Source organism: Pollicipes pollicipes, unplaced genomic scaffold, assembly GCF_011947565.3.
Source record: "Pollicipes pollicipes isolate AB1234 unplaced genomic scaffold, Ppol_2.1 Scaffold_7262;HRSCAF=8765_pilon_pilon_pilon, whole genome shotgun sequence".
Classification (NCBI taxonomy): domain Eukaryota; kingdom Metazoa; phylum Arthropoda; class Thecostraca; order Pollicipedomorpha; family Pollicipedidae; genus Pollicipes; species Pollicipes pollicipes.
In genome coordinates, this window is record NW_023597055.1 from 17,993,752 (window position 1) to 18,020,040 (window position 26,289).

General features: G+C 54.1%; 2 protein-coding genes across 2 annotated transcripts; one reads left to right on the top strand and one right to left on the bottom strand.

The window, feature by feature from the left end:
- The first annotated feature begins 1,555 nt into the window (after positions 1 to 1,555).
- On the top strand, positions 1,556 to 9,623 carry LOC119113945 (putative lysozyme-like protein). Its single transcript, XM_037238179.1, has 4 exons — positions 1,556 to 1,660; positions 5,882 to 7,514; positions 8,138 to 8,289; positions 8,777 to 9,623. The coding sequence occupies exons 2-4, from the start codon at positions 5,904 to 5,906 to the stop codon at positions 9,417 to 9,419; spliced, it is 2,406 nt and encodes an 801-aa protein (XP_037094074.1). The 5' UTR covers positions 1,556 to 1,660; positions 5,882 to 5,903; the 3' UTR covers positions 9,420 to 9,623.
- A 2,086-nt stretch (positions 9,624 to 11,709) lies between these two features.
- Positions 11,710 to 23,422, bottom strand: LOC119113947 (CLIP domain-containing serine protease 14D). The gene is made up of 5 exons (XM_037238180.1): positions 22,509 to 23,422; positions 14,017 to 14,147; positions 13,225 to 13,315; positions 12,673 to 12,850; positions 11,710 to 12,094 (listed from the first exon to the last, which is right to left on the bottom strand). Exons 1-5 carry the CDS (start codon positions 23,223 to 23,225, stop codon positions 11,727 to 11,729), a joined length of 1,485 nt encoding a protein of 494 aa, XP_037094075.1. The 5' UTR covers positions 23,226 to 23,422; the 3' UTR covers positions 11,710 to 11,726.
- Positions 23,423 to 26,289: the final 2,867 nt, after the last annotated feature.

Genomic DNA, 26,289 nt, shown 5'->3' on the forward strand with positions numbered 1-26,289 from the left:
CGCTGCTGGATGTTTGCCTGAGCCTAGCCATGTGGCCTGGCTGTCCAGGCTGGCGGGGGCGGACCCAGTCACACCGCGTGAGGGGGCCGATAGTGTTCGGCGTCAGCAACAAGTGGGCGGAAGGGTCTCCTGCTGGGGGCGTGCGGGCGTCGTGGTTGTGTCGGCGGTGGGGTACGTGGCTGGAGTGGCGATGATGGGTGGGATTTCACCTCAGTCATGCGTAGTGTTCACGGCTTCGAGCCGTCCGATAGCTCCAAGACCCGCCAGAGCAGAGGCTTGACAAGGCCCGTCGGTACGCTGTGGTGGCTGAGTGGATGCTTATGATCCAGTCGAATCAAGTCCGCCGGTATGAAAGGCAATGCAAACGCTAACCCGCTGTTTTCACAAGTTTGAAATTTGAACCGGGTCCATTCGTTACAGCAAATTTTTTTGAAGAATAGCGCGTGCAATTCACACGTCTCCGCCCAGTTTTCCACCAAATGTCAAACGAGGCATATCTAGGCAAAAACCTCAGAAAACGACACTTACCTCTTATTTTAATTTCAATTATCAATATGAACGCTATCAAAATCAACCCATTATGTGTCCGTCAAGGCTTTTCCACGCCAGTCCAGTTTTTCCCACGGCTGAATGCTAAATGCGGCATTTATCCAAATCGCTCTGGCTTGGGGCATGTGAAAGCAAGATGGCTAAAGATAGCAGATCTACTGTCTACGATCTAGATCCACGGTCCTGCGATTTAGATCTAGGCAAGTTCCATGGGTGTAAAAACTTTCTAGATGGGTCAAACCTACCTATTTAGAAAGTTCCTAAACTTTGTTTTCCAAACCAACTCTTAACTCAATATGTTAAACATTATCCTGTAGCACATGTTCAACTTTCACGAAAAGTGAAATAGTTGTACCTTGACTTTCGATTCCTGTCGATTCGATTCGATTCCTGTGTTTGCGTCACACTAAGAGCAATGTCGGGAACATTTGAACGTTGGCTTGGCGTAGTCGGGTGTATATTTTGTTGATCAAACATGTGGAGAGCATGTTTGAAACGCTTGGTACCGTTTTAGTCAAGTACTGTGACTCATGTATGACAGATCGTCTGTGAACGCCGTTACAGCAATATATTTTGCTGAACTACGATATACGATGGTGAGCCATGAACGTGAAACAAAGAAAGCAAGAAGCATACCAATGAGACGATAGATAAAATCCATCCCTGTTCTTACTAAACCTCCGAAAGTGGTCGGCCTGCCCAGAACACCAGCGTCCATCGACGCTCCGAAATAACCCACTTTCTTATCGGCGTCCGGTTCAACTGCTGACATCCAGCGCAGTTGATGACTTCCCATTAACGTCACCGACGCCCTTTAGCTTCACCGTCGCCCTTTAGCTGACAGCGTCAGCGACCGGCTGTAGCCGCCCGTGCCTGCCGGGCGAGCGCTCTGGTTTTCCCGACGTGTTTATGTGACTGAATCGACGTCTGGACGCTGGGTTTACATTGGGAAGCACGATTTGCGTTCGCTTCGGACGAATGGTCCGGGGTATGTCGCTGCTGAGGGCGCCTGCATAAATAGGAGACCGTACAGGCACGCACCGCACATAGCTACTTGACTGGGAAGACGACACTGGGGCTCCTGAACGGACGTGGATTTGTTATTAAAAAGGTGAGAGCATAGCACAAATGACACAATCTAATCTACAGGATATATATATATATATATATATATATATATATATATATATATATGCGTGTGTGTTTATGCGTGAGTGCGTGTTTGTGTGTGTGTGTTAAACTTGAATGCCTTTGTGTGGCCATTTCGTGTTGGCTGGAAATCTTTGCAACAGCCCCGGACGTCTGACGACGTCGATTAATGCCTTAAAGTTACAACAATGCGTTGCAAGAAAAAAAATCGTTTTGTAAAGTTCGGCAGGGTACATCACCACATTCACGTGACTGGAATTGGTGTAAAATAATTTATTTTTAAGATCAGAATCAGAGGGTTTGGCTCCTCGTCTACAGCAAAGTGCTCTCATTTTGTCTTACAGATCAGATGCTTGCACCTTTAGATCATAAAGATACTGCAGCAATGAGTTGCTGTCTATAATAAATCGCTGTGATATGGCATAAGCTTAACGCAGAATGCGCTACCCTGCCCAGTCGAAGTGATACCTTGGTATGGATTGTGATTAAATACCAGCGATTTACCCGAGGTGTCGTTTTACCGTCATTAATTTCTGAAACCACTGAAGACTACTTCCGATTATGTTAGAATATGTAGCACCAAAACATGTTTTGTTAATCTCGTGGCTAGCGACGACGTCAAACACTTTGTTAATCAAACGCTTTCGACAGATTTGTGATCAAACTGCATTTTCATATAATGACAACGGCCTGCACTAGGGTCAAGGGTTTATGAACTAGCGGACAAAAACATCAAGATGTATGTATGTGGGGTACAACGGAGTCTGAAACGCAGAACAGCAGTCAGCAGATATAAACTGCCGCAGTGTGTCACCCGGAGGTGTCTTTATCTGTTCGCAAAGCTAGAAAATCGTCAGATAGCATACACAACAGTATATTTGTCTCATTGGTGTAACTCCCCGTCGTGCTAGCCACACATCAGAGCACGTGGTTAACTTAATACAAAAACTGGTATAACTTGACACAGTTGGTCACGCTTGAGCCTACCGTCAGTGTTTCAGATATAACCGGCATAACGAGTGCTATGTTACAAAGTCAGCAATGGTTGAGGATGACCCATGATGACCTAGCATGAGGATATGACGATTTATTTGACCTTTCATCTTGTGCAGCATGATCCAGTGCCGAGAGGCTGTAATCACGTAACAGGCAGCACCAGGCAGCCGAATGAGGCCACGGAGTGACTTATTTTCAACACAAACACGGATTTGCGCCCAGTGTTAATTTCTGACTTAAGCACACTTTGTCCGTCCAGGCTAAGCCCAGTCAAAGTTCGAAAAGATTGCCACGCGTCATTCACGATGTGGATTGCACCATTTTTGCTATAAAGCGTGGCTGGTCAGGCGGTTTCAATCAAAGATGGCAAACAAGGACGAAAACGTGTGCGACGTATTTTGTAACGCAACGTTACGCGCGTACGCACTCTCCAAAACCTCCAGACCGGTAATCGAGCGCGGCGGCAGCGGCCGAAGCGGCCGGCGCCGCATGAGCCTGAAGCGTATTGTGCTTGGCAGGAGACGGCGGAACGTTTTGATAGGCCGGGTTGATGTGGTCCGCAGCGCCATCTGACAAACTGTTGCCGTCGCCGCCCATCGACAGCAGCGCTGCCCGGGCCCTGCCCCGCAGCCCGGCCAGCCAGCGGCGGCGATGACGAATGAAAGCGACCCCCTCTGGCGCCGGGGTCCGACCCCGCCGTGTTTGTGCCCGCGCGGCCAACGATAATTTTGGCCAGAAATGTTTAAGGCGAAATGAGTGACGCCATGAGGCAGGTGGGGCGAAATGTGTATAATTGCGTTTGGCTCCCTGAAAGCTGAAATCATCAATAGACGGCGGCTGTCAGCATGTCTTATAAAAGCGTCGTGGCGGATTACTTGATCAAGGTCGGAGTAGAATGTTGTATAACAGCCCGCGGCAGTTAACATTCCTTCACAAGAGGTCCTTCATAGGTTGTATAAGTAAATAATAACCCACTACAGCGGAGCAATCAGAATGCATCTTAGTTCTCATAGACTGGATATATCCCTGCACTTCCAATCAATTAACGGCTCGGATTTCACTAGATCCGCATGTTTTCAAAACACGTGGATTGTGATTTGATTGCACTTAAGATCGGCCAGTTCAGATAGATTGGAACCGATTGAGAAGTTTAACGCTAACGTATCTACAGCAATGTGTCTACACAATGACACACACACACAAACAGCAATGTGTCTACACAATGACACACGCACAAAAACAGCAAAATGTGTGTCTACACAGTGACACACGCACAAAAACAACAATGTGTCTACGCATCATGCATTTGAATTGTGCTGAATTGGGTCAACTTGTGACAGACGCACAGTGATTTCATCGGAACGTGTATTCACTTTGACGACTTTAACCGGAGCGGATATGGACTCTGAAAAGGTAGGTTCGCAGAAAGAATTAGATGTTAGCTTGGTGAGTCGGCTTGGCTTGGGCCCTTAAAATGTGATTCATGAAACTGCAATTCAAGTTTGCATTCGCAAATTCAGAGCAGCATAAGACCTGGATACGCTAAAATCGTCTGCACATAATTTCAATTGTGCACAATCAATAATAAGCTACCGATGCGTTCTGCGGCATCAGTCACACATCAAACACTTCTCGGACGACCAGTCCGTCCGTCCGTCCGTCCGTGACCGGGGCCGCTGAGCGGTCCGGCGCTCCAGTCCAGGCCATCCAGGACCGAGGACCGGGATCAAGGACAGTCCAGGATCAGGGAGCGGGGACCAGGACCGGGGCCGTCCGGGACTAGGGACCGAAGACTGGGACCAGGTCCGTTCAGTAAAAGAGACAGGAGACCAGGATCAGGGCAGTCTAGGACTATGGACAGGAGACCAGGAACAGGACCATCCAGGACATGGACAGGGGGACTAGGACCAGGACCGTCCAGGACCAAGGACTGGAAACTAGGACCAAGTCTGTCGAGGACCAGGGCTTCGGCGCGGTCCGGCGGCCTCTCCCGCCTCCTGTTTACGCCACTCGGCTGTCAGCGGGGCGGCGGGCTGGCGCGGCTCAGACCGAACAGACCGCGGACGACGGACGCGCCTGTGCCTCGCGCCACCGCCGGCCCCTGGTCAGTGTAAACGGGCGGTCGGGCCGAGGCCAAACAGCGCCCCAGATCTGCGGTCGGGCGGAGGCCTGGACATTTGAAGAGGGGGATATATACGGTCAGAAGCGATCAAGGTCGCTCAGACGTTCTTTCGCTAGCACACAACTTAGGCGCACAAACAAGTTGGTAAGGCTCACCACACACAGCAAGCGTAGATATGCTACAGCATATGATCCAGAGTCACGTCAACTGCAGTACCAAAACAACATTCTAGGTATCAGTATCTGGAAGCCAAGATTCGGCCGGGGGTATATATGGCTGGAAGTTAAGACAGGCGACAGGAAAATTAAAGGGACTTAACGCCTTCCGATCATGTAGTCGATGCCAGTGACCGAAAACGGCTGCGAGAACAGGTATCCTGAAGCACACATATAACAGCAGACCTTAAGCAGCTGTGCAACTGCTTGACATTGGCTGTTACGGCTGCATAGCAGTTGTTTGTCAAATCACGTTCGCGTTGTTATTTCTTATTCTTGGCACCACGTTCGGCTCACGTGAAGCTGGTAGTGTTTGGGCAAATGCCGGTCACGTTCAGGTTCAGATACCACTTTGGTCATTTTCAGGGATCTGTGAGCTGGATCTATGCCTTGTAACACTGACATGCAGCTTGCATGCCTTTTAAGAGCAGTGCTTGTAACATTACGTGCGACGTTATTACTGCTTTGCAGTCCTGAAGGCACAGAATTAATTAAAAGCAAATTATCAAAAAAGCTGAAATTATCTGCCCCTGTCGGGGGACTAAGATTGGTTACCAAGCATAAGCTCAATAGTTGGGACCCGAAGTAACTTTAGGTGGTTTTCAGGCGGCTTGACATGTTTTACGCAGATCGTTCTTAACGGAACAATCTTTATGAAAGCTATCTTTGCGGCCACCAGAGTGTTACTGCTCTTCCGCGCCGAAACTTTGCCATGATTATCCATTCCCAAGCATGAACCATCACTCTACTCAAACCGGTCTCTGCGAAGCCTCGTGCCCTGTTGACGGCACCAGTCGAGCACGTCGCCCGGCCGAGTGGCCGCTGACAGTCCTCACGTCCTCGTCCTCAGAGTGGGACACGAGCTGCTCGCGATGCGCCTGCTGGCGATCGTCCTCTGCCTGGGCCTGGCGGCCTCGCTGCCGACCGTCCCCTACCAGGAGCAGGACAGGACCGACCAGGAGCCCGACATCGACATCGGCACCATGTTCGACCTGCTGGGACTCTCGCCGTGCGACGACGCCCTCTCCGGCGGGTGCGAAGACCCTCTGGCTGCCGACGGCGTCGTCAGCGCCTCCAGCTCTAGCTCCGAGTCTTCCAGCAGCGAGTCGGCGCAGACGTCCCAGACGTCTTACTTCATCAGCACTGGCGAGGATGACATTGTCGAGATCACTGTGTCGCAGGCCGATGAGTACGGTCTGGAGTGCTTGCCAGCCGTGGAGCTGACAGAGAGCGCCGATATCATCATCGAGAACAGCATCGACGAGTCTGTGGATGACGCGGATAAGGAAGCTACTTCGTCCACGGTCTCCGTCGGTGATGGTGGTTCCTCCTCATCTACTTCTGGCGGGGCAGGCTCCTCTGCTGCTTCTGCAGGCGGGGCCACCTCCTCCTCAGCTGCTTCTGGGGGAGCTGCGGCTTCTTCTGCTGCGTCCGGTGGAGCATCCTCTTCTTCTGCCGCCTCTGGCGGTGATGGGAAGGTTGGTGGTGGTGCCTCCTCCTCGGCCGCCTCTGAAGGGGCTGCATCTTCTTCTGCTGCTTCCGGTGGTGCCGCCTCTTCTTCTGCTGCATCTGGAGGTGGTGAAGACGTTGGTGGTGCTGCCTCCTCCTCCGCTGCCTCCGGAGGAGCCGCCTCCTCTTCTGCCGCCTCTGGTGGGGATGGAAAAGTTGGCGGTGCCGCCTCTTCATCTGCCGCCTCTGAAGGAGCTGCATCTTCTTCTGCTGCCTCTGGTGGAGCCTCCTCTTCTTCTGCCGCTTCTGGTGGTGATGGAAAGGTTGGTGGTGGTGCCTCCTCCTCGGCTGCCTCCGGTGGGGCCGCCTCCTCTTCTGCTGCCTCTGAGGAAGCTGCGTCTTCTTCTGCTGCCTCTGGTGGAGCCGCCTCCTCTTCTGCCGCATCTGGGGCAGGTGAGGGCGTTGGCGGTGGTGCCTCCTCCTCAGCTGCGTCTGGTGGCGCCGCCTCGTCGTCTGCCGCCTCTGGTGGCGCCGCCTCGTCGTCCGCCGCCTCTGGTGGTGAGGAGGGCAGTGCCGCTTCCTCTGCTGCCTCCGGCGGTGCTGCTTCCTCATCTGCCGCCGGCGAAGGAGGGGCTGCCTCTTCGGCCGCTGCCGGTGGATCTGCCGCATCATCAGCGACTGGGGGAGGCGCCTCATCAGCTGTAACCACCGATGACAGCGAGTCTGACGAAAGTTATGAATCGCACGAAGACTTGACGCAAGACTGCGTCTGCGTCCCGTACTACCTCTGCAAGGACGGCGACATCATCACCGACGGCGAGGGTCTCATCGACATCCGCTTCGGGCCTACCTCAGGCTCCGAAGAAGAGTCCAAGTCCAACTCGCAGTGCGACAACTTCCTCGACGTCTGCTGCACGTCGCCCCTGTCCGAGCCCGACCCAGTCATCACCGAGGAGTTGAACCAGTACGAGTACGTCCCCTCCTGCGGACACCGCAACCCGCACGGCGTCAGTGTCGTCCTGGATGGCTTTAAGGTGAGACACGGCGCCAGGCGGGTCGTTGATGGGCGGTCGCATTCCACGTCGTCCCGCGCGCCTTTTTTGGGAGCGCGCCACCTTTAGGGGAGAGCTCTTGATGCCAGTTATTTATGATATATTTGAATATTGTCATCATTTGATGGATTTTAGTTTTGTCATGCACGTACCGGGTGCTGGTGATTGTACAGCGGATACCGAACGGCTTTGCAAAATTATTGGACGACGCTGTTGGCAGTGTTGGTAGTCGCCTCAGAAAGTTCCTGTCATGTTCTTCCTCCATTGCATAAGACAAATCACATTTGTCCCAGCCTCACGCTTTAAACATGATCATGCTCTGAATATCGCACGATTCCCCGAAAACCAGGTCGTTAGAGAAGAAGATGTTCTTCTCCTCTTACGCCTTAAAGAAAGCCCCTGTTGCTACCCCTCTGTCTTTCCTATGTTCCTTGTTAAGTCAAGGCTCGTATTCCCTATCTTTCCATTCTCTAGTAAGATAGTCTCACCTTATAAAACGCCTACCATGAATTACGATCCACAAGAGCGCTCTAGCACGCTCAGCACGTGCAGAGTGGGGGCTGTGTCTGCTGGCGCGTGTCTGATGTCCGAAATCGTCCTGGCAGGAGGGCGAATCCCAGTTCGGAGAGTTCCCGTGGATGGCGATCGTGCTGGAGGACGAGGAGCTCGAGTACGGCGCGGTAATCCAGCGATACGTCTGCGGGGCCTCCTTGATCCACGAGCAGGTCATCATGACCGGCGCCCATTGCGTCAACGGGTGAGTGGGCGCGGGCATCGATGACTGAGTGCGGGTGCGTCGACGATGGGCGAGGTGCGTCGATGACTGAGCGAGGGTGCATCGATGGCTGAGCGAATGGGTGTGCCGATGGTAAGTGAACGGGTGCGTCGATGGCTGAGTGAACGGGTGCGTCGATGGCTGAGTGAACAGGTGCGCCGATGGCTGAGCGGGCGGGTGCGTCGATAGCTGGATGCGGCGTCTGCGATTCGGGCACGGAGTGGGCGGTGCGTGAATTAGGAGGCACGCTCTGGACCAGGCACGTCCTTTTCTCTGACCAATAAGCTGCAGCTGGGGAGTAAGACACACAAAACGGCTGGCAGCAATTCTGACAAACTGCTGAATATGAGAAAAACATTGCATGCCCAAATTCATGATACATGTGTGTGAAGCTCGCACGAGATGTCAGCGCGTTGGGAGCAAGTGTACTCAGACCTGTGTCCTAACGCCGCGTTGTTCTCACTCGCAGGAAAGACGTTAGCAAGCTGCGGGTACGGCTGGGCGACTGGGACACCAAGCACGAGAAGGAGATCTTCCCGCACGAGGAACACCGGGTATCCAAGATTGCCTCCCACGAGCGCTTCAACCGCCGCGTGCTCTTCAACGACGTGGCGCTGTTGTTCCTCGAGGAGCCGGTGGAGCTGAAGCAGCACATCGACACGCTCTGTCTGCCCGAGGAAGACGAGGACTTCGACCACGCCTCTTGCGTCGCCACTGGCTTCGGCAAGGACCGCTTCAGCGGCGGCACGTTCCAGAACATCATGAAGCAGGTGGACCTGAAGGTGGTGCCGCACAAGGCGTGCCAGACGAAGCTGCGCACCACACGACTGGGCCGCTGGTTCAAGCTGCACGACTCCTTCACGTGCGCCGGCGGCCAAGAGGGGGTCGACACGTGCCGAGGCGACGGCGGGTCGCCGCTGGCCTGCCCCAGCAAGGCGGACCCCAACAAGTACGTCCAGGCCGGCATTGTGGCCTGGGGTATCGGCTGCGGTGAAGGCGGTGTGCCCGGCGTTTACGCCAGCGTGCCCAAACTGATAGGCTGGGTGAATGACAAGATAGGGGAGTTCTTTAACCCCCCGCCACCTAGGGCGCTGTACTCGCCACCGGTTTGAGACGGCTCCCCGGTTTTGTTCGACCGCAAGCGACTGAGAGAGATGGAAAGTCAGATGCGGCGAGGTCTGCTCGGGTGAAGATTCCGGTGATAATCGAGGGATGGTGGTGGTTTAAGGCTTGAAAACGGTGTCCTGCTATCTTTGACAGCTGACTTTGGAATGGGTGGTAGACTTCGCCGGTGCCAAATACAAGCAAACATTTAATTATGGTTTTGTGCTAGGAAAATACTGGCGGGAAAGCCTGCTGGACAGACATTGCATCACAACATCCAACTTAATTGAGTGTTTTAAAACAGACGCAAACCTGAAGCCAGGCGATCTGTGTTGAGTCAATAATCAATTTATACTTTCAATTCTAAGTCAATAATTTGTAGTAAAGTCAATTTCAAGTCAAGTAAAGGCAATTTATAGAAGTCAATAATTTCAAGTCTAACACGCAATCGGAATGGCGTATGCAGCGATGATGGTATCACCTCGGAACTCCCATCGTTCACTGAATGAGCGATAATTCAAGGCCGTTGCGAATTAAAACCGCCGTGTTTTCTTTGAGTCGGTCAGACTTGGCTGCCAACCACCGCACGTGTGTAAACATTGCCATTGATCCCAGCGTGAGCGTTACATCATGTCGGCATTCTTCCAATCAGCCCACCGCAATGAGCGCGGCTTCACTCTCGCTGGTCGTAATGAGACCAGTACGCTCCACGGCGCATCAGTATCAGCAACAGCATCAGCAGCAGCATCAGCAACAGCATCAGCAGCAGCACCAGCAACACCATCAGCAACAGCATCAGCAACAGCAACAGCAACGCTAGTCATAGTCAGACCAATGCGCTCAATGGTGGCAGACGTGGCGTGAAGGATGCATCACCACCGCGCAGCAGACACCAACCACAAGCCCGCATAATCAGACCGGCATCACAGACGACAGCACTGCGTAGGGAGGCATACCGCATTGACTGAGGCCACATGTGCATAACCCGGCCGCCAGCGCAGCGCCGGCAGCGGCCTCGTCAGATGCGTGGCCCTGTGTGGCGAAGCGAAGCAGGAGTGCCGCGTCCACCGCTCTCGGCAATGAAGCCGAGCACACACGGTCGATCCGGCCGCGGCGGCTCTCTGTGTTGGGTGGAGCGGGCCTGGCCGATGTCAGGTGCTCTGAGGTCAGGTGCGGTGCTCAGGTGCTCAGGTGCGGGCTCTTCAGGTGCTCAGGTGCTCAGGCACGGTGCTCAGGTGCTCAGGTGCGGGTCCTCTGGCTGCGGAGGACATTCGAACAGCCGGTCCAGTGTCCTAGAAGATGCCCTGCTCTATAACTGACATGAAGTCGGCCGGAGCATTCATTGGGCCTCCTATTGTAAAAGGCTCAATGTGCAAAGCATGACTAAAACTACGACCTCTTGGGGCTACTGTGCCGCGGCAGATTGCTTCTTATCCAGTGCCATAAATGACATCCATTCTGACACAGGAATCGACAGCTTTTTTCTTACGCCGACGCATACGTATATTGAAGTCAATAATTTAGCGACCACAGCGTCCAATGTCAGCTCTGGATTATTTGCGAAACATGTAACCATCTAAGGCATCTTTACAAACGCCAACCTAGGACTTAAGAATTTTACAAAGTAAATTATTCACCGATGTGAACAGCTCGTCCGTTCTTTAGGCTAAAGTGCGGACAACCTTGATGAAACTCGATTCGCTGCACCTCATAGCGTATTTTATATCACCAGTCATGCACCCGTCATTTTGTTCTTTCATGGCAATGATTAGCAATCATTGACCACGGACCATGACATCACACGAATGAATGACACAAATGACACCCTGCATCATAAAGTGTTACGTGATCCACTCGTTCAACATGAACCCGACACAGGAAATAGTCCTAAGCTGCAGGCAGCCGACACAGTTTATGTGACCTGCATTCAAACATTAGTCGCAGCATTCGCTAATGCCACAACAGGTAATTCAGATAAACCTGGGAAGCGCTTGTGCGCTTCGTTCAAAATGATTCACACAATTATTGACCAGGGGGAGAAAGCCAGCTTGAACAATTTGCCACGAGAGCATCATAACACTAGCCGTCACCAGATAACACATGGAACAGCACTGCAGCATCCGGCAATTTCGCAAGCACCTGCAGCTCCGCGACCTTCACCACTGCGTACAACATCTTTCTTCACCATACGTCCTTCACCATTTCACAATCTTCATCCATTCACACGCTGCTCAGCAAAGAGAACGGCTCAATCGTGCGCCGCTGACCTGTGCCACTCCCGCACCAGACTGAGTCCGGCTCGAGCCATCATGTCATCACACTTGATTAAACCCGAAATACGACTCGATGTAGCGGAAGTGGTCCGTCACGTGGTAGTCGATCCAGCGATAGAAGTCGCTAACGCTGGTGTAGACGCCCGGCTTCTGCTGGCTCTGGCAGCCGACGCCCCAGGCGACGAGGCCCCGCAGCTGATGCTCGCGCGCGGCGGCGTCCGGACAGGTAAGCGGGGACCCGGCTCGGTCCTCGCCCAGGTCGCAGGTGGCCTCGGAGCGCGTGCACACGAAGCTCGGGTGCAGTTGGAAGAAGGGCCCCTTCGGCGAGCTGCGTAGCAGTCGCTGGCAGTCGACGAACGGCGTCAGGGTCTGGTCGGCCTCCCGCAGCCGCAGGTCGAACGACGAGGAGCCTGGCACGGAGAACGGGTCGTCAGAGGTCCGTTGGAGGTCAGCAGAGGTCAGGTCGTAGGGTCAGGTCAGCAGTGCCAGCAGTCTATAGGGGTCAGGTGGATGTTAATAGAGGTCAGATGGAGGACAGTAGAAGTCAGATGAAGGTCAGTAGAGGTCAGGTGGAGGTCACCAGAGGTCAGGCGAAGGTCAGGGCCAGACTGAGCCGTCTTAGGTGCCCAGCGTGTCAGGATCACCTCGCCTCTTGAATCACTTGAATCACTCGCGATGACGCATTTGACACTCGGATGGGCAGTGTCTGCACGTCAAATAAAATATAATGCTACGAAATGAAGAAAACTGGGTTGTTGTCAGTTTTGTATTGTTAACACACTCCTAAGCCAGCACCATGAGTACCATGGCGTGGTCTCGTTCACTTTTATCCCCGTCGTAACTCTGGCCATCCGTTTCTCGCTAGCCACCCTGACATAACTCTCGTCACCATTTCTTAACTCTCTTCCCCTCCCATGGTCCCGGCTGCCCTGTCGTGACCCTGACCGCCCGTGCGATGACCCCGCCGTGACCCCGGTCGTTGCCTCACCCGCTGGCTGGAGGCCGAATGAGTGGACGGTGCAGCCACTGTTTCCATCGACCTTCGGCCGGACGCAGATCGTGCCCAGGTTGGGCCCCAGCTCGACCGGCGCGCGCAGAAACAGGAGCGCCACGTCGTTGTACTTCTCCTCACGACTGTAGTTCTGGTGCAGCAGAAACTCTTCCACCTGGGCGACGAGGCAGGCAGGCGTTAGTTCCCGGACGAGGCGTCGTGTTATGTGTGAGCGCTCCAAACAGTTTCTGCAGGCTCATTAAATCGCAGCAAAACATGAAAGGCATGCCTAAACGTTGACAGTATACACATTACAGCAGCGTGTTTACGAAACGCTTCCAAACTGAAGTCCAGCAAATATAAGACAAGGCAAGAATCTTCACTTGCAGTAACATGGTACACCAAAATGAGGACGGGAGTGGATTGATGGCTGCCGGACGAGCGTATCCGTTGACTCTGGGGAAGATAGGAGCAAGTACATACCGAAAGAATTTGTGTGCCACTGGCACCCAGTGACAACGCAAATGCTTCTGAAGAGACAACCCTCACCTCCATCTCCACGTTGGGCATCGACTCGTCGGTAGAGAGCAGGTCCTTGATACCGAGTCTCACCACCAGGGACTTCTTCCTCTCGCCGAGCCTGTGGAGCAGGTTGGTCAGGTCAGATAAGGAATCAGGTCAGGAAGCATCGCAAAGCTTCGAGAGAGCATCGAGAGACGCTTCTTGTCGCCATCACCGCCGGGCACTGAGCTCCGGACAAGCCCGTTAAAAAATCAAACGCGGACGCATTTATACCAACCTGCTAGGGTGCAACCGGAGTGCCCATCCCCCCCCCCTCGAGCCGGCATTTCCAGTGCAACTCCATCGACGCCTCCTTCAGTCCCATTGTGATGGGCGTTAACTGAGCTCCTCCCCTCCCTTTCCTTAGAAAATCGCGGTCCTGTCCAGAGGGCATGCAAGCCATGCAAGTTTGCCCGCCGGCTGGATACCGTGCTGGGGGACAGAAGGTACAGAGGGAATTCGGAGGCGGAGTTCCGGTCGTCGTTTCTCCGCGTCACGCCAGCATATGCTGTCCATATAGCGTCATCGTGCTGGTGTGCGGCCGGCTACATTATTCCAGGGGCGCAGTCAGGATTGTCTTAAGGGAAGGAGTGTGGTTAGCACGCATCACGCCAATTCTAACTTTCCGTTGAGGGTCATCTATGTGAGAAACGAAAGCATCCAGGCCAAGTTGAAGCCCCCCACCCCCACCCCCTTCCCCCTTCACCTCTCCCACCTGCGTGGCTGCGCCCCTGCTTCCGCCGTGTAGCAGCCCGTCTAGGAGACAGACCGTGCACTCACCTGTCCACACAGCGGGCGGCGGTGAGCACCACCTGCGGGTGGATCAGGGCGCCGCCGCAGGCGAAGATGAAGCCGTTGGGCACCTTCTCCAGCAGCGCCACCGCCCACGGCGCCTGCGAGTCCCGCACGCCCTGCCCGACACGACGGAGCTGTCACCGGTCTGCACACGCGCCGCGCTGTGAGGGCGACTGACAGGGGCATCGTCACGATACGGATACGGACATAAGGACCAGCGGTGGGGGGCCGAGTGGCGGAAGCTGCTGAAGGCCATTACAGTAAGGAGTCATATAGAAAGTCGGACGGCGTGCAAGGAGTAAAAGCTCTGTTGGTTAGGAAAGTCAGTAATCAGTAAACCTCCAACAATGCCGACTTTGACAATGGGATGTCGTGCCGCCGCACTGTACGCTGGTGCAGCGAGATACAGATACCTTTACTACTCTGAGATACAGCTACCTTTACTCCGCGGCGCTGAGGGATTCGCAAGTTCACATGGAGGGACGTCACGCTCACGCAATAGTAAAAAGTAGAATACCATAGAAAACATGACGCCAGTGCATCGGTCCCAAGTTTACGTGCAGGTTACAGTCTTTACAAAGTTCAGTGGTGGATCTCGAAATGGCTAGGAAAGGGGATGCCATAACTGATTGGCAAGCGATGCCTGCCAACAGTCGCCATAGGGTTCACGTTCAGCATTCTCTACCGTTGCACCTCCACTATCCGAGGATGAACGTGTGCGCATCCGAACATTCGGAAATAAGGTAGTACGCAGTATGGTAGCTGAACGCTGAAGATCGGTTGTTGGGTGCGTATACGCCGATGATAGAAAAAAAAGAAATGCCACGGCAGTTGCCAAAGCACCCCCGCCGTCCGAGAACGAATGAAGATCTGCACGCCCCGCCTCGGTTCCTACGATTAGGGTGGGTACACTCCGTATGAACTCACAATTCACAAACCAAGAAATAAATAATGCAACAAGCAGAATGTGTAGATGACGGCCGCACCCGTGGCTCCTGGTTCAATCCACGAGAGTGTCAGTCAAAGACACGGGAAGAGCCAGCCACTGGTCCCGCCAGGCCATGTCACATAGTGCCACCTAGCGACAAGACAGACAACTGATAGTATAGAGATGACTATGGCGGCTCCCTAGTAGCATGCAGGCCACGCGTTTATTCGGGTGGTAAAGGACGGCTCGTTGGGTGTTTATATCCTGAAGACAGAAAAAGGGGGCGCTTGGGTCGACCGGCTCCTACTGCTGGAACAACTGGGCAGATATAGCAGCTCTGACAACTGATGAAGGCGGTGCGCTTCCCCGCCCAGGTGGCGGCCGCCCCCCCCCCCCTGCGCTGGGCAGCGGGGCAGCTGCCCTGGACGGGAGGCACGCCACCCTGTGCAGCCGCTCGGGCTCGGTCTCCCGCCAGCGCCAGCGCCTCCGACCCGGCCGAGTCCGATCCGTATGCGGTGATCCCAGGCCGCGGTCAGGGTGTCTGGAGCGCCGTCGGAGCGCTACGATATGTGGCGAAGACTGCTCCAGGAAACGCGCCGAGCAGCGGCGCGACCTCTGCGTCGAGCAGTTCTCCGGATCAGGCGAAGCTGCCACGACCCCGTCCAAGACGACAGCAGTCCTCCGGCGCCTCGGAGGACGTGCACGTCCTCATCCAGCGTTCCTCCGAGTGACGGTGCGGTCGGGATGTTGCCCGCCGACCGGATGACCTCGGCGTTGGTCTTGGTCAGCCGGCCTCTTCGGCGTGGCGGCTGGCGGCGCCGGGCACCTGGAGATTCGCCTATGCTGGTAGTCGGCGGGGAAGGCCCCCGCCGCCAGCTGATCCTTAACGGCAGGGAAGTCCACTGAGGGGGCGGAGGAGGCGGGGAACACGGAGAGAAGGATTCGCTGAAGCTACCGGTGCTCCGCTCTGGTGTCCTTCAGCAACGCTGCGCTGGGAGATACGGCGTGTTCTCGTCATCCGGCGATTGGAATTCTTGCATTTGAGGATCCCTGAGTACCTGGCCCTGAGGCGTGCGGTGTCGATCTTATCCCCACACAAAGCCGATATAAAATGGGAGGCCCGGGGAAGTGCAGAGTTGCCAGGTGGTCGTTATTGTGCTGGGATTTACCATGCAACAGGGGTAAAGGTTTTCTGTAATCATCCTGCATAAATTATCCAGGACGTGTTTCTAAAGACATTGCGCAAACCTTCCAACGTGAAGAATAGTATATAAGGTATAGTATAATACTTAAGACAAAAATCCTCCCTTCAACATCAGACTGGTAATCTAGAGATTATCAACGTCATCATGCGAGACCAGATGTCATGCCGTGAACGGTAATTGCGAGCCTCATGGGCGCAGCCAGTGGCGCATGCTCGGACCGTTTCTTCCTCCCGGTGATCACGAATGGCGTCGACGGTTTGGCTCGTGTGACACCCATCACCCGTCGGCTCCCAAAGTCCCTTACCCCCGCCAACACCTGTCCCCTCCACGCCGGCTTCTGCCGACCGTCAGGCTCGCCCGAGCGCTGGCCCTGCCGCTGCCGCCGCTGCACGTGCCAGACGCGAGATGAAGATCGCATCGTGCCGTGACGGCCGCGGACGGCTACATCGCCGGTCACTTTCACCGACACGGCGCCCCGCGTCCCTCAGCGGGGGGGGGGGGGGGGCTAGCAGGGCGGGGGCGCGGGCGCTCCGGAAAACCCGTCTTGCGCCGAGGGCGGCGCTTTGAGGTAAACAATCGGGCTGGAGTGTGGCCTCAGATCGTGTGCCACGTGCTGCGAGATGAGACGATGCTTCGGGAGCGTGCTCTCCGTGGCGCCACCCCCCCCCCCCCCCTCCCGGGAGATGGAACTCGGTGACCTCTCGCGCGTCACCGTCAGGCCACACCCACATCGAGGGCGGCTCCGTGACGAGCAGAGTGACGCGGGCAGGGCGAGCAGCAGCGGCCCGTTACGTCGCAGCTGCACCGTGTCACCAGCAGCAGATGACATCGGAGCTGCCTGCTCAAGAAACCGATGACGGTGTCCGAGAACGAGGCGATGCAGGGCGTTCAGAGAGACCAGCCGCCTAGTTTATGACAACATGTGTTCTGAAAGTCCTCCCCCCCCCGCAGCAGCTGCGCGTCTACCCACAAAGCCACAACTACATCACTGATCTGCGCAACCGCGATCTCATGGTGCAGCCTGGATACCAGCAGCCAGACATGATCCCGAGACGCTCTTGACATTGAACATTTTTCTGTCATGAACACTGCTTCCTTGCTAGTTCTGAAGTACCTAATCCAGTGCCAGGGACGCGTTCTCAGCGATAAAGAGTCCGTTTGTAGCCATTAATCGACCCGATCAAGATCGGTCGGGCTGAGTGATCCAGGATATTGCTGGGTGGCATCAGTCCTGAAGGTGGTATTTGGAAATCGGTGACACTGAGCGACCCAGGGTATTGCTGGGTCACATCAGCTTTGAGGACGGTATGTAGAAATCGGTGAAGCTAAGCGACCCAGAGTATTGGTGGGTGGCAGCAGTATTAAAGGTGTTTTGTAGAAAGTGGATGTGCTGGCACACAAAGCCGTATCCAGAGGCTATTAGAGGGCGTGGCACCAAACAACCACTATTGTGCTGCAAAAGATTTGCATGAGAATGGCCGAAAGGAAACGGATGAAGCTGAGCGCAATTAAAGAGAAGATGTTGAAAGCGAAGAGAAGAAAAGGAGACCAGGGGACTGGCTGGTGTGGGAGCCATCCTCAACAACGAGCTGGCTGCAATGCTGGTACTGAGATGTATGCACGTCACGCGGCACGTTGCGGACACGAGGACGCGTTGAGAAAGCGGTCCAGCCATACCGGTACTGAAACGTACGCATGTCATGTGACGTGCCGTGGACACGAGGATGTCCACAGCATTGAGCAAGCGGTCCATTCCTTCGCCCGCGAAATGTGATGGTTTCGTAATGCAAGCACCGAACGCTTGTGCATAAGATGAGGCATGAATACTCAAGATACTGCTTGTAGGCAACTGTAGGCAACTGTAGGCAACTGCAGAGCCCCATACTCTGATCGTGAGCGGCCCAAAAGAGATCGCATTAGATACAGGTTAACGCCACAAAGAGCGGTTGGTTCTGATCATGATGGTTTTGCACAGGTCTCAGCCGGTGCATATTGGGCATTGTTAACTGAGCCGAAAAAAACCACGCGATCCGTATCCGCACATGCAGGAGAAGCACGGGTTTCTTCGAGACATGTAGGCGAGAGGCTGGGAGAAGAAGTCACGCCCTATCTCGTGGAATGCTTTTTGACCTCTATGTCTGCACAAGCTTAAGGCAATGTTTCAAATGATCGAACACGACAATGACTGACAATGGCGGCGCTTACTGCGCGGAATACTAGCAAAACCATATGACGAAGATGACACCAGATGTCCGGCGGGGCACGGTAGTGCGTAGTAGTAGTAGAATGTACGGCATTGGATTCAAAGTTGTAGAATGCACGGTAGTACATTCGCTTTGGAGGAGGCAATTTCACACGGAAAAACTTGAATCATTGCCGGTTTTCTTCAGAATAAACGAGCCTCTCGCAGCCAGCAAGAGGTCAGGCTCATCACAGGACGAGTACGGCCAAAACACACTTGAGGATTGCCGGCTGTTACCAGAAACCAGGCTGATACATACACCTTCGGTAATTGAAATCAATGGGTTTCACAAATACCTAGGAAAGTCTACATTTCGTAAGGATCTAGCGGGTGGAGGTCCAATGGTGTAGCACTGGTGCAACCCTCTACAACAACACGATTGAAAAGAAGTTGCAATGAGCCTGCTTATACCGGGCAATTACAGCCGACCAAATCGTAGAATTTGCAGCGATTGATCATCTTGGCAATTGTGAGCAAAATACTCGGAAAGAGCACAAATGTTTTGGTTGGGTATTGCAACAACTAAGCCACCTGTGCACCCGAGCAGTCTCCACAGCCAAGCTTCCGCGATTTTCCGCACAGCGTCTTACGTTTGAGATAGTTTTCTAAAATGGTGGCGCTGGCCGTATTCCGACCAGTCACTGACACACCTATGTCGTACAGTCGTAGACATAGGTGTGTCAGTGATTGGTCGGTGTCGTGCAGTGTTTTGATATGTGTCTTGCGCCTTGAGATGCCCTATGTTCGATAGCCAGTGCACCATGCAGATGTCCTCATCTTTGCCTATACCCTGGATGCTGAGATGTGACAGCCATCCTTGAACACGACAGATGATGGATGGGTCCAGGGTCTCATGGACGGATGGATCCAATGATCCGGACGGATGGATCCAAGGATTCAGCACGAGAGCGCGTGACCAATAGCGCGCCTCGGGCCACACTTGAGCTAATGCGACTGATACGATTGGCTGTAATCCCCGCCTTCGGTACTAGTTGGCATGACATCACCGGACACCTGCTTGCCGAGATCCGGTGCCGACTTTGAGCCGCTTCGTCAGTCTTTTGGCAAAGTGAGCGCTGCCGGCCGCAGGTAAAGCACCATATTTGATTTTTGGTCATGCTGGGTTTTACGTCATTTCGCTCATCTCCTTAAGGTGAATTCGTTTTTTTAAATCATAAGCTGAAGTTTTTACTCACTTTTTGCCTTTTTTAGCTAAAACCTTGTAAACTTCTTATGTAATAGTTTGAATAACGGAATTCAGCTTGCAAAAATGAATCCAATGAGAGCACAAAATGGCCGAAAATATACATATATGGTGTTAACTTTGGACAGCAGAGAGCGCAGCAACATTTTCCACGATAGTCGAATGCTGAGGTGAAGTCTTCGAGATTTTGCAGAGTTGCAGTAAAACTTGTCTGACAAAGCAGTTGGCTTGCAAATGCCAACCAATCTGTACAGCGCAGCTTTAGAAATGCGCTTTCTGTGGCGGGAATCTGCATGACTCTGCCCTCCGCGATTAAAGGATATTAAGCTCCACGGGCAGCATTCACTCGTGACAGCTTTTCGTGGAAAGTGCAACGACCTGGACGAGCAGGCACGCTTAAGTTGAGAATGTCACCATGGCTCGAGTAACTTGCGCCAGGAAAGCCCTGTGGATGACGGTACACAACATGCCTGGAGGTCTTTCTGGTGGTTGTTGACTGGCACACCGCATAGAGGGGTAGGCAGCTGTTGAGAGAAGGGGATTAGGTAATTGATCTGGCCATCAGTCATCTTTGGTGCTTTGACACTACACTGACAGCCCTGCAGAAGGCTTATTGCCAACGTGACCGCTTATGATCTGCTCTTATAAGAAAATGATCAATTGATAACGATGCAATGGAAGTAGTCGAATGAGACTCACCAGGCTTGCGATCTCCCGGGTAATTTGATGAAAGGTCTGATGATTCTGGAGATACTCTCGCGTGAACTGTACCACAACATTTCTGATTGCTGCGCATGGAAAATTTTGAAGTTAATCTTCAGAGCCAACCGCGTTCTTTGGTAGGGTTCGATTTTTTGGGTACTGTTATTACCCTGGTAAGGTTACGTCACGTTTCCACATTTTCATGACCAGACCCGAGCAATTTCCAGTGATCAGGTCCTGGCAGAACTTTGGCGCTCCTCATCAGCCTGTCTGTGTGACGGGCAATGCATCAGTTGGGGATTAGGAATTGGGGATTGGGGTGGGTGGTTGGGGCTCTGTTGGGGATTGGTGATTAACAGTCTTACATTGACTAAGATTAGGCTCATGAATGGGGAAATGCTTTTTTCTGTTTCGTGTTTAAGCGCATCGCGTTCTATGCATCTTTTACGCGTTTCCAAAAAGCTCAAATGTGTACGTCATCTACAAAATGTGCATATGGGCCAGCTTCTGGCTAATGCTATCATCAGACATGGTCTTTAAAAACTCCTGCAAGCCATGTGACCTCCTGAATGAGGTCAAGCACCAGAACTTCTCTGTCCCGAGATCATTTGACATTTTATCACATGATCCCGCTGGGATTCTCCCCGGCTCGCAAAGACGCAACCTAGAAACGGCTGCTCCACATAAAAATAACATCAAATTTTCTACGCTCCTCGAACGGGTATCGCAATACCCAAAATCGTTTATGGCTGCAGCGCTGTTGTTATCAGTGGCTCAATAATACCGATATCCGTCGGCGAAACCGAGCCACCAACAGAAGCCAGTCATGACAGGGGTTAAGGAAAGTTGCTTACACGGCCTCAAACTTGCGCAATACCTGAGCTTTGAATGGCACAACTCACAGTGAATAATCCATACAGAACTGCTGTTGGAGGCTGTGACCCACCCACCGTCAATGCCCCATTTAGCTGCATTGCATCTTAAGGCATGAGGTAGCATACGAATGATCCCTTTCGAGAGACTGCGCCAGAGCCCGAAGTGAACCCAGCTGAACAGCAGGTATGGTCCGCTGTGGAACATCAAGAGACTGCGCCGGGGTCCGGAGCGAACGCAGCCGGACAGCAGGCATGGTCCGCTGCGGAACATCAAGAGACTGCACCAGAGTCCGAAGTGAACCCAGCTGAACAGCAGGTGTGGTCCGCTGCGGAACATCAAGAGACTGCGCCAGAGCCCGAAGTAAACCCCGCTGAACAGCAAGTATGGTCCGCTGCGGAACATCAAGAGACTGCGCCGGGGTCCGGAGCGAACACAGCCGGACAGCAGGCATGGTCCGCTGCGGAACATCACGCATCGACTTCTTTGTCCTTCGAAGAAAGCGCATTAGCCCCGACCAGAGCATTGCATCCTAGAAATTTAAACACGGCGCAACCTTGCAACCTCTATTCCTCCTCCTCCATTCCTCCATTTTTCCTCCATTCCTCCTCCATTCCTCTTGCCAAACTCCATTCCAATGGCAGTGACGGCGAATCGGTACCGCCTCGAAGAAGATCACAGTAATGTGGTGGTCTTACATTTCTTTTTTTTTAGAAATTTGATCCGAACCCTTTGAATGGATGGATTTCTGGAATCAGCGCTCACTCTAAGCAGTGCTTGTTGTGTGAGCCCTGACCCCTACCATCCGATCGCGCAATTCCAGGCAACGGCAGAATTTAGTGGCGAAAGCTTGACGTGCCGCAATGCTCGGCACGGTCCGTCCTGCCCTCTGACGTCAACTGACCTTTAGTGCGACCGCTGCCACCGGCCGCAGGCCATGCCTGTCAAGGGCAAATAGCGAGCGCCTAAAGGGACTCGAATCCACCCCGCCGCGGGTGGGTGAATCGGGAGGCAGGCGCTCTAACCAACTGAGCCACCGGGACGGACAAATTATTAATTGGCACATTATTACATTGCATTATTAACACATTATTAATTGATTCCACATTTACATTATTAATTGATTCCTCATTAAGTTGATGAGTCCTCAATAATTTGTTGAGTCCTCAACGGTTCACTGAATCGTCAATGATGCATTGAGCGCTTAATGAAGCATTGAGTCCTCGACCATATATTGAGTTTTAAGTGATTTTAATGAACACTCAATGATTCATTAAATGTTTAATTTTTTCAGTCCTCAATGAGTTAGTTATCAGTCCTCACCTGTTGCGAGCGAGCTCTTGGGACGATTCGACCGCACTTGGACCCATACGACTGCTGCAGGGGACAGCAGACTTGGCCGGCGCCACAGCTGCCAAACGGATTGTCCGCCTGCGCGCGCGAGTTGCCGAACTCGCTGCGCGGGGTGAGAGGTGAGCTGAGCTGTGGGCATTGGGCGGCCGGCTTGCACAAGCACCTGACCGGCCCGAGCTTCTCCGTGCCCGTCGCCGGCTCGGTCGGGAACACGATCGCGCCACCGTTCGGGCGTCTCGAAGGCGCACGGGATCCTCCTCCGCTTCCTCCCCTGCCGCCGCCGCCGCCGCCGCCGCCGCCGCCTCCTCCTCCAAAGCTGCTGCCTCTTCCGCCTCCTCCAAAGCCGGCGCCGCCGCCGACGAGACCAGCCGCCGGCGGCGGCGGCAGCGCCATCGCGGCAGCGCTAGCCGGCCCCGACGGCGTGCCGGCAGCCCCGACGGGCCGGCGCGCAGGGAAGCGGGTGGGTTCTCTCGCCGCCAGCGGTGGCGGTGGCGAGTGAGCTCTCGAGTCCTCGATCACTCGGGGCGGCGGCTCGCTCAGTCGCGGCGGTGCGTCATCGCCCAGCTCCTCAAGCAGGGCGCCGAACGGGTCCTCCTCCGACACGAGCCACCACTTGGCCGGCAGCTCGGCGCCGCCGGCGAGCGTTGCCAGCAGCGCGCAAGCCAGGCAGGTCCGCCAGATGGCCATCACGGTCCGCTGCGCAGCGAGTGAGCAAGAAGCACGCGATGGCGTCCCAGAGGGGTCAGGTCACCCGCGACCTCGCTGCCGACCTTGACCTCGACCTCCGTTACCTCGCCACCGCCTGCGAAAGCCGCTGTCGGATCGTCGTGCACCCCGTCTTGCTGTCCTCCTCGCTGCGCTGCCTCGCGTGTCTGCCGAACGGCGGCGCCCTGTATCCCTCCTGCTCGTGCCGCGGAGCGGTGCCTACTGCCCTCGCAGCACCGGCGCCCCGCTTCCACTCGGCGGCTGGTTCCCTGGAGCGTGACGTCACAGAGCGGAGCGGGGTGTGACGTCACAGAGCGGTATGGCGTGGCGGCTGGCGGCGGTTCCGCCGGATTCAGCGTGATTGGAGTGCGTCACGTGGGTGCTCTTCCTCGGCTCTTCACGCTGGACACCGCATGAGCCTGTGCCCCTCGGCGGTTTGCTGCGCTTCCGCTACCGCATCTGTTAGGTGCACCGATGCGCCCCATTAAAACTGGCCGGGGATCGCGAAACGAGACACAGACGGAGTCGTGTGCGTAGGCACGGATGAAAGGCTGTTGGGGGTCAGGGAGCACGCTAAGTATCCGCTGGAGCCTAATTAGAGTGAAGATAGCTCCCGATAGCACAACTGGTCGGAACACCGGCATTCCGATCGATCCTCCCGGGGTTGGACGGGCTCAAGTCGGCATGCCCTTGACTGAGATGGCTTGCGGCCGGCGGCAGCGGTCGCGGTGAAGGTCGAGTGACATCATAGGACAAGACGGACCATGGTGGCCATTTCCCGCCAAATTCTGGCACTGACCTGGAATTTTCTGGTCAGATGGCGGGAGTCAAGGCGCCGACGACAAGTACTGCTTACCGTCAGCAATGATCTCAGGAATCCATGCAATCAAAAGGAACGGATACGGTCTTTCAAAAAAGAGGTAGCTTGAGCAGATTTAAAGCGCTTAAAATCTGTTTTGTTTCATCGAGTTCTTTATCAAGTTATTTGCCCTTTTTCAGAGGTTTGAGGAGCATTATCCTATCCGCAGCTTACTTGTGGTGCTAGCCGGATGGTCTAAGTTTAAGGCCAATACACTGGTTGCTCTTTCGTGAAGCCATGTCTCGACCTTGTCCGACGTCCTGTAATGACCTGTGTTGCTATCCTGCTGCCGTGCTATTCCGTTACCCTACCTTGCTACCCTGCCTTGCGTTAGCGCATGTCGGCATAATAAAAAGACAATGGGCGCGAGCGTGGGTAATATGTTGTTGGAGACAAATCTATTTGACGTTTGAGTTTCATGTGGCGAAAGCACATAAAATGACCCTTCTGTACAAATGTTACTTGACTTCGGACCGCAAAGACGCCAGTGGTGATCCTGCCAGTACTGAAGACTGTTAAGGAGATATAATGTCTCAGGCGTGCATGCCACGAATCGCAGACCATGCTTGACCTGATAATGCCCTGGATGGAATTCATTTCTCGGCGGGACTGAACTGTTGTGTGTCTCTGAGCATGTGAAGCCTCCGGATGTGAAGCCTCGGGATGTGACGCCTTGGGATGTGAAGCCTCCGGATGTGAAGCCTCCGGATGTGAAGCCTCAGAATGTGACGCCTCGGGATGTGACGCCTTGGAATGTGAAGCCACGGGATGCCAAACCTCGGAATGTAAAGCCTCGGGATGTAAAGCCTCGGAATGTGAAGCCACGGGATGCCAAACCTCGGAATGTGAAGCCTCGGGATATGAAGCCTCGGGATATGAAGCCTAGGGATATGAAGCCTAGGGATGTGAAGCCTCTGGGAATGTGAATCTTCGGGATGTGAAGTCACGGAATGTGAAACCTTGGGATGTAATAAAGCCTCGGAATATGAAGCCTCGGGGTGCAAAGCCTCGGAATGTGAAGCCTCGGGATGTGAAGCTTTGGGATGTGAAGCTTTGGGATGTCTCGCGGAAGCTGAACAGGCCCCGGTTTCCGCCCGCTTGCCCAGGACGGTACGACCTGTTGTCATCCTCAGCGAGCAGGTTTTATTAGCAGCTTCCAAAGCGCGGACTTAAGATATGGTCTGCAAACAACCGCCTGTGGTACACCAATGCAAAGCGCGGGCATTGGTCGGCAGCGCGTCACATGTTGCGGATTAGTGACACGGAGAGAGATGCGCTGAAGATGCTGATGTCGGCTGTCATCCGGAGGCGGTCATTCAAAAGGGCAGAAAGGTTCCAAAAAACTACACATACTTCTTAGTGAAGCTTTTTCATGTATTTAAATGATATTAGCGTTAGGTTTTTATGAAAGTGTGTGGGTCAGTCTACACTGGTTTCTACGTTTGTCAAGTCATTAATCAAAGAATGCGTTATGAGTCTGTTCCGATCCAAATATGCAGCGTGTGCCATGGAAATGGTATATATTTTTTTTAATTCGCGGTGTCATGCCAGAACACCCATGGATTGCTAGTTATGCTATTTGGTCATGCGTGCACAAAGAAATCCAACAATTCAGCGATGGGTCTACAGCAAGCATGTTAATGACAGTTGCCAGCAAATTCCACTTGCCAGCAAATCCCGCGGATGGCTATCCGGCAACATAACCGTCGGCTCTCGCGTTCTTCCAACTCTGGCGGCTTCAGAAAGGGTCGGCGGCCGCCCAGTGTCCACAATCCGCCTCTTAAACGGCAGGGGTGTGGCCTTACGTCACGGCCGTAACGCTCCGCTGAGTCACCGAGCACCCGCTCCTCGCGCCGTCAGCAGTGAGGCCGCCGGCGACGCGCGGCTGCGGGTCCCGCCGCCGTGTGCAATCACGCATGCCGGCCGAGCACGCAAGCCCTCGTTGGTGTGCCGCTGGGAAGCCCTTCCGTCGCCTCTGAAGCATCGCGCTCTGTGTTGAAGGCTGAGGCGAGGAAGAGAAGAAAGCGGTGAGGTGGACCACACTTGAGACTGATCCTCGATCCAAAAAATGGTCATAAACAGCCGGCCAGTTTGCAAAAATCAAGGCCGTTCAACGGTGATGCGCTTTCGTCAGCATCCCCTGACGTCTCCCGGCGCCGTGTCATGTGCCACGTGTCTCCTAACTGG